General features: G+C 43.7%; 1 protein-coding gene across 1 annotated transcript; it reads right to left on the reverse strand.

Annotated features, from left to right (window-relative positions):
• Positions 1–4,023: 4,023 nt before the first annotated feature.
• Positions 4,024–12,563, reverse strand: UMPS (uridine monophosphate synthetase). Its single transcript, XM_062579232.1, has 6 exons — positions 12,408–12,563; positions 11,536–11,689; positions 9,323–9,991; positions 8,462–8,637; positions 7,827–7,941; positions 4,024–7,013 (listed from the first exon to the last, which is right to left on the reverse strand). The coding sequence occupies exons 1-6, from the start codon at positions 12,561–12,563 to the stop codon at positions 6,838–6,840; spliced, it is 1,446 nt and encodes a 481-aa protein (XP_062435216.1). The 3' UTR covers positions 4,024–6,837.
• Positions 12,564–12,642: the final 79 nt, after the last annotated feature.

Raw genomic sequence — 12,642 nt, forward strand, 5'->3', positions numbered from 1 at the left:
CTGAGCAGATCATGCACTAGTCAACTGAAGGACGCTTGCCAGGGAAAAAGCAAAAACAGTGTCCATTGTTTTGACTTGCTCGTCTTGTTGGAAAATGGCCATGGGCCCATCCTTCCGGACTTTTATTTGGTTTTTGCCTCTATAAACAGGAGCTCTTATTTGCTCAGCATAAACATCTCTCCTTCAAGATGTTTATGATCTCCCCCCTCCCCAGTCACCAGCAGTGCTAAAGGAACCTAAGAGACTGTGCTAAAAATAGCAAGGAACAAGGGGGTTTTTTTGTTTGTTTGGGTTTTTTTTTAAGTAAGTGTAGCAAGTTGTACACTTGGCATCAGAACTGATTAGTTGGTCTATAAAAAGACCAAGTAAGTAAAATATTATCCTGGCTTGGTTTTCTAATTCAGAAGTTACAGAACTTTTGGATGACTACCAAATTTGAGATTGGGTGAGGGAGGTACATACACCCTGAAAACAAGCGTGAGGGAAGGCTCATGCTATACGTTTGTACTCCCTTCCCCTGCTCATCTCCTGGGAACACACATGGTTCCTCCATGCCTGGGGTAGGACAGCTGCCCCGGCAGTGGGAAAGGCAGGTCTCAGGCTGTGCGGAAGGGTTGGTGTAAGCAGCACAAGTGCTCCACTGAAGTACAGAGGAATGCTGATGTTGGCACAAGAGCTGGATGAGCTGCCCCCGGGGCTCCAAGGCTGGACGTAGTAGGAAAGAGGCCATCACCAGCCATGCCTCTGCCAAGAGAGCTGGGGCACAGCGGGGGCAGCTGCTCCTCCCCTTCCCCAAGGAAGGCAGAAGGCCTGAGCGCTGCCTGCAGCGGCCAGCGGGCTCCAGGGACCGCTCAGCTTCCCACAGCAGCACGGCGGCTCTTCCGTGGAAGCCAACCTGCGCTGCACCTTTCCTACGCAATGCTGAAGCCCAGGCTGAAGTTCGCAACGTACAACGAGGCTCTTCGTTACATGTTGAAGAGCCAGGAAGAGGCTTCCGTCACACCGCGTGGTACCAGTCCACAAGGCAAATCCTGCTTTCAGCAACATCCCCCTGCCTAGTACTGTTTCAGCAATACCCATTTCATTACTATCATAAATGAAAAAATACAAAACATTCAGAAATAATCATTATAAATAGGCCAGATGATAGATAGTTCTGTAACAGAGCAAGTTTTAGCTTGCTTCATTTCACTGCCACATACAAAGCAGTACTGTGCCAGGCAAGGAAAGAGCAGGGATGGGAAGGGGCAGGAACACTTACTTAAAACCAGCTTTGCCACCCAAAGCAGCAAAACATGTGACTACAGCTCTGCAATTCCAAAGAAAACATGAAGCAGTTGTATGGGACCAAGCAGGTTAAAAACAAAACAAAACCTTTTTTTTTTTCCTTTGCATTCAGAAAGGAAGGGCACAGCTGGTGCCCCCTTCCTTTTACAGATTACCTTTAAGCTATGGCATTTCCCAGTGCATTTGTTTACTGTCGAGAGAAAGTCAATAAAAATAGCTCAAGGAAGCTAAAATTTGACTCACTGCTAAGGAGTTGCTTTGGTAGGGATAGTGAAGAGAAAGACAGCAAGGGATGAAAAGACATAACCCCTCTCCCCACCACAAAGCAAAAGAGCAACAGGAAAAATCAGTTGTAAAACAAACTGTTCTTCTGTGTAGCTCGGTTATAATACAGAGAGCAAGTAGAAGAGCGAAGGCTGCCCACAGGGCAGACTCCCAAGAACGAGCAGGGTAACTCCAGCAAAGAAAAGGAAAGAGGGATGGCTGCTGTCCGTGAAGGGCAACCTGCCACCTGTGAGCACAGCTAGGGGAGCATCAGGAGGTGCTGAGTAAAGGACGTTTACAGGCCCGAGACAGCTCTCACCCAGCAATGCAGTAGCTGCCTGCTCCGTGGCTGGCAGCAAGGGCAGGGCAGCATGACGGGGTAGCTGCAGGGTGCCTGTGCTGCAGAGGAGGGACTGCAACCAGCTCTGCCCCACACAAGGTACTTTGGCTGAACCAGGCTCTTCCATGATGCTAGGGGGAGGGAGGATTCAGCCTGTAGAGGTCAGGCTTACTTTGTATCACTTCTAATGCCAGGAGGTAGCACAGAAACCTTGATCCCCCCCCCCCCCCCCCCAAAAAAAAAAAAAAAAAAAAAAAAAGACAAAAAGACAAATATTTGACTTTTATAGGGCCCGCCTCTGAGTTTAGCTTTTCCATAAGTTTTCATCTAAAGGAAAAAAAAAAAAAGAAAAAAGGAAATGATGCTGGGAGTAAGAAGGCTTTACTGTGTAAGCAAACCAGCCTTCGCCCTTGGCAAGGTTAGCACCAAGCTCAGTCATGGGAACAGTGCATTTCAGTCAGCAGCAGTTTATTTGTGTTGCTAAATGCACGCAGTCTGACCACAGCTAGCATTCCTGAAGGAAAACTGTAACAGAAAGCATCAACAGGTCACATGTGACAGAAAAATGTCAGCGTGCGTCTGGCCAAATTGGAAATCCGGTTGCCGTTGCAACATCAGCCCTTTGCGCTTCCACAGCGCAGCTGGAGGCTGCTGCCGCCGAGCCGTGGAGGGGGCTCGGGCTCACCTGCCGCTTCACCAGCGCGTTCTCCACAGCGCTGGTGACGCTTCTGGGGAGGAGGGTCAAGCCAGAAGTGCTTAATAGCTTAAGGCTGAGCCCAAACTCCAGAAGCTGAATGCTTCACACTCTTCAACCTATTTAACCTTGCACTTTGCCAGTCATGTGGAAAGCAAGGAGGCTGGTGTATTGAGGAGAGGAGGCTGGGGTACTGAGGAGAGGGCCACCGAGATACCTGACAGGAAAGGCCATGGCGAGATAACTAACTGCATGCGCAGCCCAGCACCGTCTCCTGGCCCATATATTCTAGCACCATCTCCATAGCAGAACATATTTTAAATTGGAATTAAGTTCACTGTTGTTCCTCTACCTTATCTTAACTACCAGCCTGCAAAAAAACCCCAAAGCAACACAACAATGAATCTCTGATTTCATCCCATCCACTTCTCCATGCCCATTAGTAAGTGCTGGTGTCCTCTGTACACGGCACACCAGAAACTTCCTCACTCAGCTCTAAACCGGTACCTTGCAACAAAACAGAAACGATCAGCTGCAGGCAACAGAGTAGAATTTCCCCATCCAAATAGTCCCATTTGTGAAAGCATCTTTTGTGCAGCAACTATTGTTTCTTCAGTAGAAATAAACCAAAAACAGTTGCATTAGCTCATCCTCTACTATTGCGGTCCCTATTCGGCCTAAACACAACCAGGACCATACGATCACACTTGGTCTGAGGCTACACATTCCACCACTGCTCAAAGACCGTGCCCTAACCAAGCACTGCACAGTATTACAAGGCTTGCAGGGGTTTTCCCTCTTGCCTGTGTATTGGCCAACCTCCACATACAACCTTGCATTTTCACAGCCGACTCTGGATAGCAGGAGAAGTTCAGAATAAGATACAGGTCACGCAGAAATGGAGAATCAAGAACAAGGACGAAGTCAGCCCCGGCACACAGGCAGGGTCAGCATTCCCAGCCTGTGAAAATCTGCCAAAAGAGGAAAATCTGAAGCTTCAGCAGGCACCAAACTGAGTTTCAATTTGTCACAAAGTTAGACTATGGAGCTGCACTTGTCGCTGTGGCACAGAGGACCAAGTGTCCAGCCCTGTCTAGTCTCCAGGTCACATGTGCACCAGACTTCCAAAGCAGAGCACTTCCCTGAGTCAACAACCTCTGAAACTCGTAACTGGAAAGAAACTTCTTCCCCTGGGCATTTTACGTTCCTTTCGTCCAAATTGTTTCCCAAACACAATGTTTGTGTTACTTGCTAGAAAACTCACACAAATGGGCTTTTCAAGTACATTTAAAGGGATGCAATTCAGTTATTTTTCTGGAATTAGGTCTCGGATAACTTTTCTTAAAACAGGCTATAGGAACAATAATATAACCCACCAGTTGTTGGCCAATAAAATAATGTTGATGCTGTGATGTACAAATCATACATAAGGATAAAATTTTTAACTCAGATAAAAGTTTTAATTCAGAGATGGCTTTATCAAGACAACTGTTTCTGCGACAATTTTAAGCCTGAATAAAGCACTGTGCTTATGAAGTTATACTAAAGTGCCCAAGCATTTCAGAGTACTCCTTGTGCCACGCATATACCCACCAATCCACTGAACTTCACACACACATCACAGAAGCTCCAAAACAATCCCTTTATGCTTCCCACTTGTGCAGATCTCCCATGCAGTCTCTACTACGACTTGCTCAGAAATAGCAGCAAGTCAGCCCCCATTTCTGTTGCAAGCACTGACAATACTTGATCATAATTTCACTAAGAAAAGTTCAATTTCCTTTCATTCCATTATCAACAGTACTTCAGAGTGGATTAAGGACACCAATTTCATATAAATATCTAGTTGCCCGATAATATAGGTCACATGGCAACCAACAAATTTAAATATAGCCATATTCCTCTAGCCCAGACTCCAATCCGATCAGAGAACGAACTGTAGGACTCTTCCAGTTTCATGTATTATGATGCAAATGAGTTTTGTAAATTGTGACCTAGTTCCCATGTTAGAAACAACACCAACAGCAGGGACGTCCCCATGCTCTGAATGTGAGCAGCAGGGGTGAGCAAGGAAATTAACATTTGTTCTGAATTTGAAATGGATTTTTATCATTTTCAGGTACCTCAAAGAAAGTGCATGCACTCATTTACCATAATCATTCTGACACAAGAGTGCACAGAGGAGGTGACACGCTTCTGTGTTACTTACTGATGTTTGTGACAGTGTCAACTGAAACACCAGAAAACAACTCTTTCCATATTATTTGCTGGATTGCACAACTAAGACTCGTGAAATCAAGTTTCTAAATCTGTTCCTTGGAACTTCTTTCACAAAGAAAGCACTGCAAAGGTTTTCTAAAAAGGGTCTGGATGTTAGATTGTATCAACCGCTCCAAAAAGTTGCCAGAGACGTAATCTTTCCACTAGGAAGCCTGACAAATTAGTTCTCAGAAGATTCTGCTCGGGGTTTTAGTGGTGTAGATCTCAGTCACACACTTAATGAAATTTTGCATAGTTGGTGGAAAATACTGAAATTGCAAAACCCTGTTCGTGCTGTAACAGTAGTGACCCTATTACAACAGACAGAATTGGACCCCAACCTGAGGCAACTATTTGGTAAACTCTACTACTTTAAATTAGGGGTGTAAGGATGTAATTTGTGGAAACCAGACAGATGTTCATCTTAAGCATATTTAACATTGGTATTATCAATGGAAACTATGAGCCACAGAAGAGCTACAGCATCAATTATTCTGAATAGAGTCCCAGCTCCCTCTGCTGGAGAAAGCAGTTTTCTGCAAAGGAGTTAAGTGACAAAGTCTTGCTTTTGACAGGCCTCAAGGCTATCAGATAATTAAGATGAAATAATAAACAGATTCCAAATCCTCTGCTCATTTTAAAGGAAAGGTACATCTTAGCTTAGCTGCAACAGACCCAGGGAGCTAGAAAGCTTTTCAGTCCTTCAGTTTCTGAAGTCTGTCATTGGAGCCAGTCACAAATACAAGCAGCATAAGGTTGAGCCCTCAAATTAAAGGTCTGATTCTCTTCTCTTAAGTATTCTGCACAGATGGAAACAACTCATAACCAGCAAAAACTTATCCTTTCAAACTTCAGCATAACTCTAATTTCTTCTTCAGAAACACTGGGGAGAGTCCATTACTAAAGAGAGAAGACATGCCTCACTGAATGCAGTTGGTACCAGGCAATAGGTAAACGCATCTAAAAAGGGATCCAGCTTTGTGTATGTTTTTTGCATCAGCATAGAAAAAACAGTGATCTAGAACCATTTCTTTGTGTTCTTTACATTTTTCATGGTAACAATAAAAATTAAAGCTGATTTTCATCACACACATTAGATATATCTGAGATGATCCCACCCCTTTTAATCAAAACTCATCATACATGACATTTCTCTACTTCCCTTCCTCACAATCCAAAAGAATATAAAGTAATTCCAGGAAGTATTCCAATTATTTTTTACATAGGGTCAATCAGCAGAATGTACATTTTTGTTGCTCGTTGGAGGAACCTGTCAACAGCTGCACAGTAGCTAAGCGAACATTAAAGAACTGCAAAAACTTTTGTCAGAGCACATTTTAAGCAGCATCATGAGTAATTTCTGCATTCACAAACACATAGAATGAATTATTTTATAATGCCTTGGTTCTGAAAATTAACAGTATTTCACACTGGCACAACGACTTACATATTCAACTGATGGAAAACAGCAGCAAATTTGTTTATTCACCAGCACGTTTTTCAGCTTCACAGTGTGGGATTCAGATTGATACTTGCTCCTTGGAAATGGCAGAGCCGAGCAGTCCATACCGCAGGTGAAGTTTACTGAGAACAGTAAAATACTGTTTCCACAGCCAGAAGGAATTTGAGGGTGGAAAGAAGAAACAAAGAGCAGCAACAGTCGGGCAAGCACCCCTCGGAGTGTTTTCATTTAACATTTTTCAGCAGAGAAAAGCACTTAGGCTAAAAACTGGCATCAAGTTTTGGTTTCATATATTCAATACCAGAAAAAACAGTCATGGCAAGTACAATTTTGTCTGTGTGTGTGCTCACAATTAAAAAAAAAAACACTCAGTCAGCAAGAGATTTCTCCAGAAGGGCATAGTTTTCTACTGACTTAATACCAAACATTTATCTATTTAATTGAGAGAAAGTCTTGTTACAATTTCAGCTCCATCTTGACTGCTGCATGAGCTTTGCTTATTCACTGGAAAAAAACGACCTTAATTCAACCTCACGCATGAGCACCAAGCCTGCTTATATAGCTCTCCCATGCTGCTTTCCTGTACTTCTCTGCTTCTTGGAGGCGGTCTGAGGCAGACAAAATGCCACGTCCCACAATAATGATGTCCGAACCTTTTTCGCTAATGACTTCTTTTGGGCTTAGGTACTTCTGTCCTAGGTTATCACCTGAAACAGAGATACCATTTTTCTAATTTGTACAGAATTATATCTACTAAAAACTTTTAAAGAGTGGTTTGAACAGAGAACAGGTATGTTGTTTCAGCTCTCACCCTAACAATCCACAGAGATAACTAGAAACTATGTCTCCAAATAAAAAAACCCTACTTAATACACAGATTAAATTTGACACAGAAAGTCCTCCTTCTTCACAATTTACAAGTGATAATATATGGAACAGTTACTAAAAGCAGCACTGATTAAGATTACTAAAATATGCATTAGCCTTCTTAAAACAGGCACAAAGGTAAAAGCTTGTGATTTCACTTCTGTTTTCATAAAAATAAAGCACTGCAAGTAAATGCATCTCCCCCACACAGTTCAGTGAGATACTGTTTATTTAGTATAAGACTTTCAATCCTTTGATACTGGACCTACATCAGAATCAACAAATAGACTTCTGTATTTGTCAAATCTTTTTTTCCTTTTTTTCCTACTCCTCCTGAATAGTTCTGTGTCTAACCTAATGCCTACTTGAACACATTTTGTAGGTTTAAGGACTCTACTCTGTGGTACATACAGACCTCATCACAGAGGGATCTAATAAAGAAGCTGCTTCGTGCACTGGTCTCCTTTCAGAAATCCCAGGAAAGGGATCGTTATACCCAGAAACAAAAGCAAGCTAATATAAGGGAAATGGCAAACAGACTCTTCCCGCTGGAGGACCAACAACCCTATCTTCCACAGAAGTCACAATTCCACCAAAGGCTACATTGTTTACACTATTCATGATCAGACTATAAAAGTTTCAGTGAAATTTACCTCCAGCTTGTATCTGTACCCCTGGAGTTAAGTGAAGAAATTCTGGTCTGTTACTAACTCTCGATCCAGATATGAATCCAAAAACAAAATCTGAGTTTTCTTCAGCCATCTGCACCTAAAGATTACAAGTAAACAGTTACAAATCATATACCTAAAACTAAGTTTCAGCCGCAATCTATTCCTGGTCCAGCCATTTACACATTAAGCTGTGCAAGACAGGAACACAACACTTTGGTAAAAGTGAGAACTTGCTAGCCAATGTAAGCCAGAACCAACTGATCCCTAATAAATTTTGCTGTGCTTGCAGACAGGAATGGAAACATTAGACTTGTTTCTATGTTATAGATAAGACCCTGGATGAATTTACACTAATGGCAATTTATTGCCAAAGAACAAGGCCAAAAAGCAAACTTACCCTGTTTGCTAGAATTCACGGTGTATTCTCCAATCCTTTTACATCATTAGCCTATTGCGGTAACCTTTAAGCACCACATTTTGATATTCTTGAGCCTCCACACAAACTACAACAGTCAGAGTGAAGGGACTTCTGAAAGTGCAAATTTTAGAAGCACACAGAACTTCCCCTGTCAGAGTACTTTACAAGTTTTTAATCTCAAACAAAACTCCCTACTTACTGCAGCTTTTGTGTAGTCACCAGTGGCAAGCGACCCTTGGGAACTCATCTCGGCAATCAGAAGACAGCCTCGCTGTAAAGGAAAACCTACTTCCTTCAGTCCTTTTACTACTCCAGAGCCTGGAACCACATGAGCATTAACCACATCTGACCAGGATGCTATTTTGAATACACCACCTGAAAAAAAAAAAAAAAACCCACAGGAAAGCATAGGCTAAATGTCAGAAATGTATTAAATAGGAAACATCAGTTAAGTAAGCAAAACAAGCAGCACACCACACCTTGCACATTTTAAAAGACACGTTTACTACCGAAGCTTGACAGTTACAAGTTCAGTCTCATCAAACAATCCTGATAGCTGCCTAACCGCAGAGGATAATCTTCTCAGTTTTATTTTTCAGAAACATCTCAGTATTTGGGCTTGCAGCACTTACGGTAACCTAAAACTTCAGTTACAGGCGCTACCTTTCAAGACCACATAAGGATCACATGGATTAAAAAAAAGAAAAAACATTCTACAGCTGCACATGCCATATGGAACGAAAGCCCCAGTAAGCACACAAGCATACAGTAGCAGAGTTCCTTAAAGAGCCACAGTGCACTCATCATGGCAAACAACTATTCAGAAGTACTTACTGAGCACAATCATAGATTCATAAAAAGATTTAGGCTGGAAGAGACCTCTGGAGGTCATCCCCTCACAGCAGGGTCAACTTCAAAGCTAGGACAGGTTGCTCACGGCCTTGTCTCCTCAAGTCTCCTCCAAGGACGGAGATGCCACAATCCCTCTTGGCAACCTGCTCCAGAGCTGCAGTTACACAGCCTGACAAAGTTACAGTAAAGCAAGGTTGACAATAATCACCTTCATACTGATGTTTCACTGTGTTTCCAATGTCTGCAAATTTCCTGTCTTCGAAAATCAAGAATTCATGCTGGTCTGCAAGTGCTCTCAACTCCTTTACTATCTCTTGGGTAAAATCATTCAGGATGTCTATGTGAGTCTTTAGGATACAAATGCTGGGGCCCAGGCTGGCAGCTAACTGCAGGAGCTCTTTGGAGCCGGTGACATCAGCAGAAAGGCACAAATTTGTTTGTTTCTTTTCCATAAGCGTGAGAAGTCTGGCTGCAACAGGATGTATCCCAGGTAGCTCAGCACGAGCGCTGAAGCTCAGCTCTTTACAGATTCTTTTCACAGGGGCAGGACCGTTCTGAGTCAATGGCTCAAACACACTTTCCTGAATAAATTTCTTCACCTTTTCAACCATCTCGGCGTCTACTTTTCCCTGCTGTTGGAGAATCTCTAACACCTCGGACAACGTGCAGACAGAGTGCAGGCGAATTCCACGTTCTCCTAGCCTGGCCTTCCCACCCTGCTCCCTGTCCAACAGCACTACCGCATCAGTGACTTTGATTCCTTCTTTCTGAAGGACTTCTACAGTTTCCAGTACACTAGATCCACTTGTTACCACATCTTCAATGATCAAGCAGGTTTCTCCCGGATTAACGACGCCTTCTACCAGCCGCTTCGTACCTTTAAAATAAAAGGCAGATGCTCCTCTAAATCAAGAAAGTTTAAAAGACTCAAAAAACCTAAAGCACCAAAAGAAATCTTTAACTTGCCACACTAGTTTAAAGATCAGATTTGTTCCACATACAAGTATACACTGTAGTAAATAATGGAATTGGGCTTCAAGGTAGTAGGAATCCCATACTCACTGTCATTAGAGAGAGGTAATTTGTCTAATTATTAGCTGATACTAAGTATCATCATTCTAATTATAGCTCAGTCACTGACTGTAATGAAATTCATGAGGACTGTTACTTCTCCAACAGGATAAAATACTTTTTATTTCCAGAAATTATGTTCTATTAACAAAACTGACAGATAATTAATTGCACATATTTAAGGAATCTTTGAAAGATGTACCAACAGAAAGTCAAGTTTTTATTGCTATAAATCCAATGTTTGAGATTCCTAAAATATTGTCTCTAGTTTTTACAATGTCTTTACAGTAACAAAGTTAAATGTCAAACCGAAGAGTAGCAGTATTTCCCACAAGCTTTATTCTATACTTAATACGTCTGTTAGAACAGTTAGAAACAGAATAGCCCCTAATGTCTTTGCCCTAGCTAACAACAGGCACAAGTCCATGAATGGCCTCTCGGGGACAACAACAGAAGAGGTCCATCCTCCCAGGAAGCAGTGAGCAGCAGGTGAAGAGCATGCCACAAATGCGGTGCTTAGCCCATATTAGAGTGTGACAGACTGGGAATTTGTGTAAATACAGCTTTAGAATCCATGTGATACTGGAAACCTTGTCCTAGCCAGCTAATTGCTGTTGCAGTTAATTTGTCTTTCACAAGAAGCAACAGCAAAAATTCTCATGCCTAGCACATGACTACCTGAGGAGCACCATTTAGTTTTGACAAACATCCAAAAGCATTCCGTGTGAACAGAGAAGGATGGAACTCATCCCACAAGTAAATCTTCAGCTGCTCAAGTAGGTTAGTAGTTCAGTCTTCTCCACCCTTCCCCCCCCCCAAAAAAAAAAAAAATCAAAGTTACAGTTCATTTGGTAGAGGACTGATCACTTCTCATTTGGTTCACCTTGTCCACTGATTACAGGACTATATCACATAAAAGACAAAGGAAGAGACTAGAAAAATTCCTCTTGGAATAGATATGCACAAAGTTCTTTTTTGGGGGAAAGCGTAGCCCTGGCTTCTCAGCATGTCAGGGTAACTGAGCTATATATCTCTGTTTCTGGGAGAGGTCAGTGACCCAGAACCACAGTAGCACTGCCAAGGAAAGAGACACTGCTGGAGCTTACCTCGGTAAAAAGACTTGAGAGTTGTTGTATCTACTACGACAGGATTTAAACTTAACAAGTGACTAACTAGGCTGTATGCCTATGGGAAGTATGTTTTGGGGGGAAAGGGATTTTTTTTTCAGTTGGAGTGGTAGAATTAAACTGAAATAAAGATGCTGCACATCACAGAAAAACAGCAAAAACAGAGTCATTTCACAAGCAAGACTGGCAACAAGAAGAGAAATTCATAATTTGAAGGTTTTACCATAGTCTTTTGCTTCCTTCCTCCGTATAAGCATGGGAATCTGATGCGTTGCACAGACGATCGTGGCCAAGGGCAGTGCCGTGTAAGGAACACCACACACGGAATCAAACTTGAGACCAGCATCTTTTGCAGTTTGAAACAGGAGATCTGCTACCTGAGGGGGGGGGAGGGGGGTTAAGAAATAGATCAGATTGTTACTAAATAAATACTATCCATGGAAGCAACACCAATCCATGGAAAAACCTCTTTTACATTATTTGATAGTGGCTGTCTCCACACAAAATGAGGATTCCAAGGAGCACCCAGTAATTTTGTCATAGCAAGTCACCACTATTAATTCCAAGAATAAGGCTATATAAGGAAGCCCCCTGGAATGTACTTGCACCTTTTTTTCTTCCTCCTTTAGCTACAGAGAGCTCCTTCTCTCTGCAATATGCAGGGTGGCAAAGAGACAGCCGAGATCTCATGGTACCGTTAAATGCAAACACACTCTAGAAGCGTCCTGCAAAATTTAGAAATTTATTTTTTTTCCGTTTTTGCTTTGAACCTCTAATAAGTGTTACTTACTTCACAACGAAAATAAGACTGGAGCGCCCTTCTGCTATCACAAAAAGCAGCCCGAGTAAAGGTTTTTTTCCCGCCTAAGTTGTAATCAATCCCCAAATATTTGCGCGAGGCGGTAAGGCTAACGCACGTGTTCCTGGCTAAGCGCGTCCCCCTCGCCGCCGCCGCCGCCGCCGCCCCCCGAGGGCGCCCGCCGCTTTGGCCGCCGGCGCCTCCCGACCCGCCCTTCCCACACGGGTAACGGCCGCTCGCTTCGGGTAACGGCCGCCGGGGCAACCTCGCCCCCGCCCGCGCGCGGCCCCCCGCACCTGGCGCAGCAGGAGCGGGTGGGAGACGACGACGCGCAGGTCCACGTAGACGGGGGAGGCGAGGCCGCTCTTGAGCACGAAGTGGCCGAAGCGCAGGGCCCGCGCCCCGTGCAGCGCCGCCGCCAGCGCCGCCGCGCCGCCCGCCGCCGCCGCCATCTTCCCGCCCGCCGCCCTCGGCGCCGCGCGATGACGCAGGCGGCGCCCGCCGCGCGCCCAGTGCGCGTGCGCAGCGCGG

Source organism: Rhea pennata, chromosome 6, assembly GCF_028389875.1.
Source record: "Rhea pennata isolate bPtePen1 chromosome 6, bPtePen1.pri, whole genome shotgun sequence".
NCBI classification, from domain to species: domain Eukaryota; kingdom Metazoa; phylum Chordata; class Aves; order Rheiformes; family Rheidae; genus Rhea; species Rhea pennata.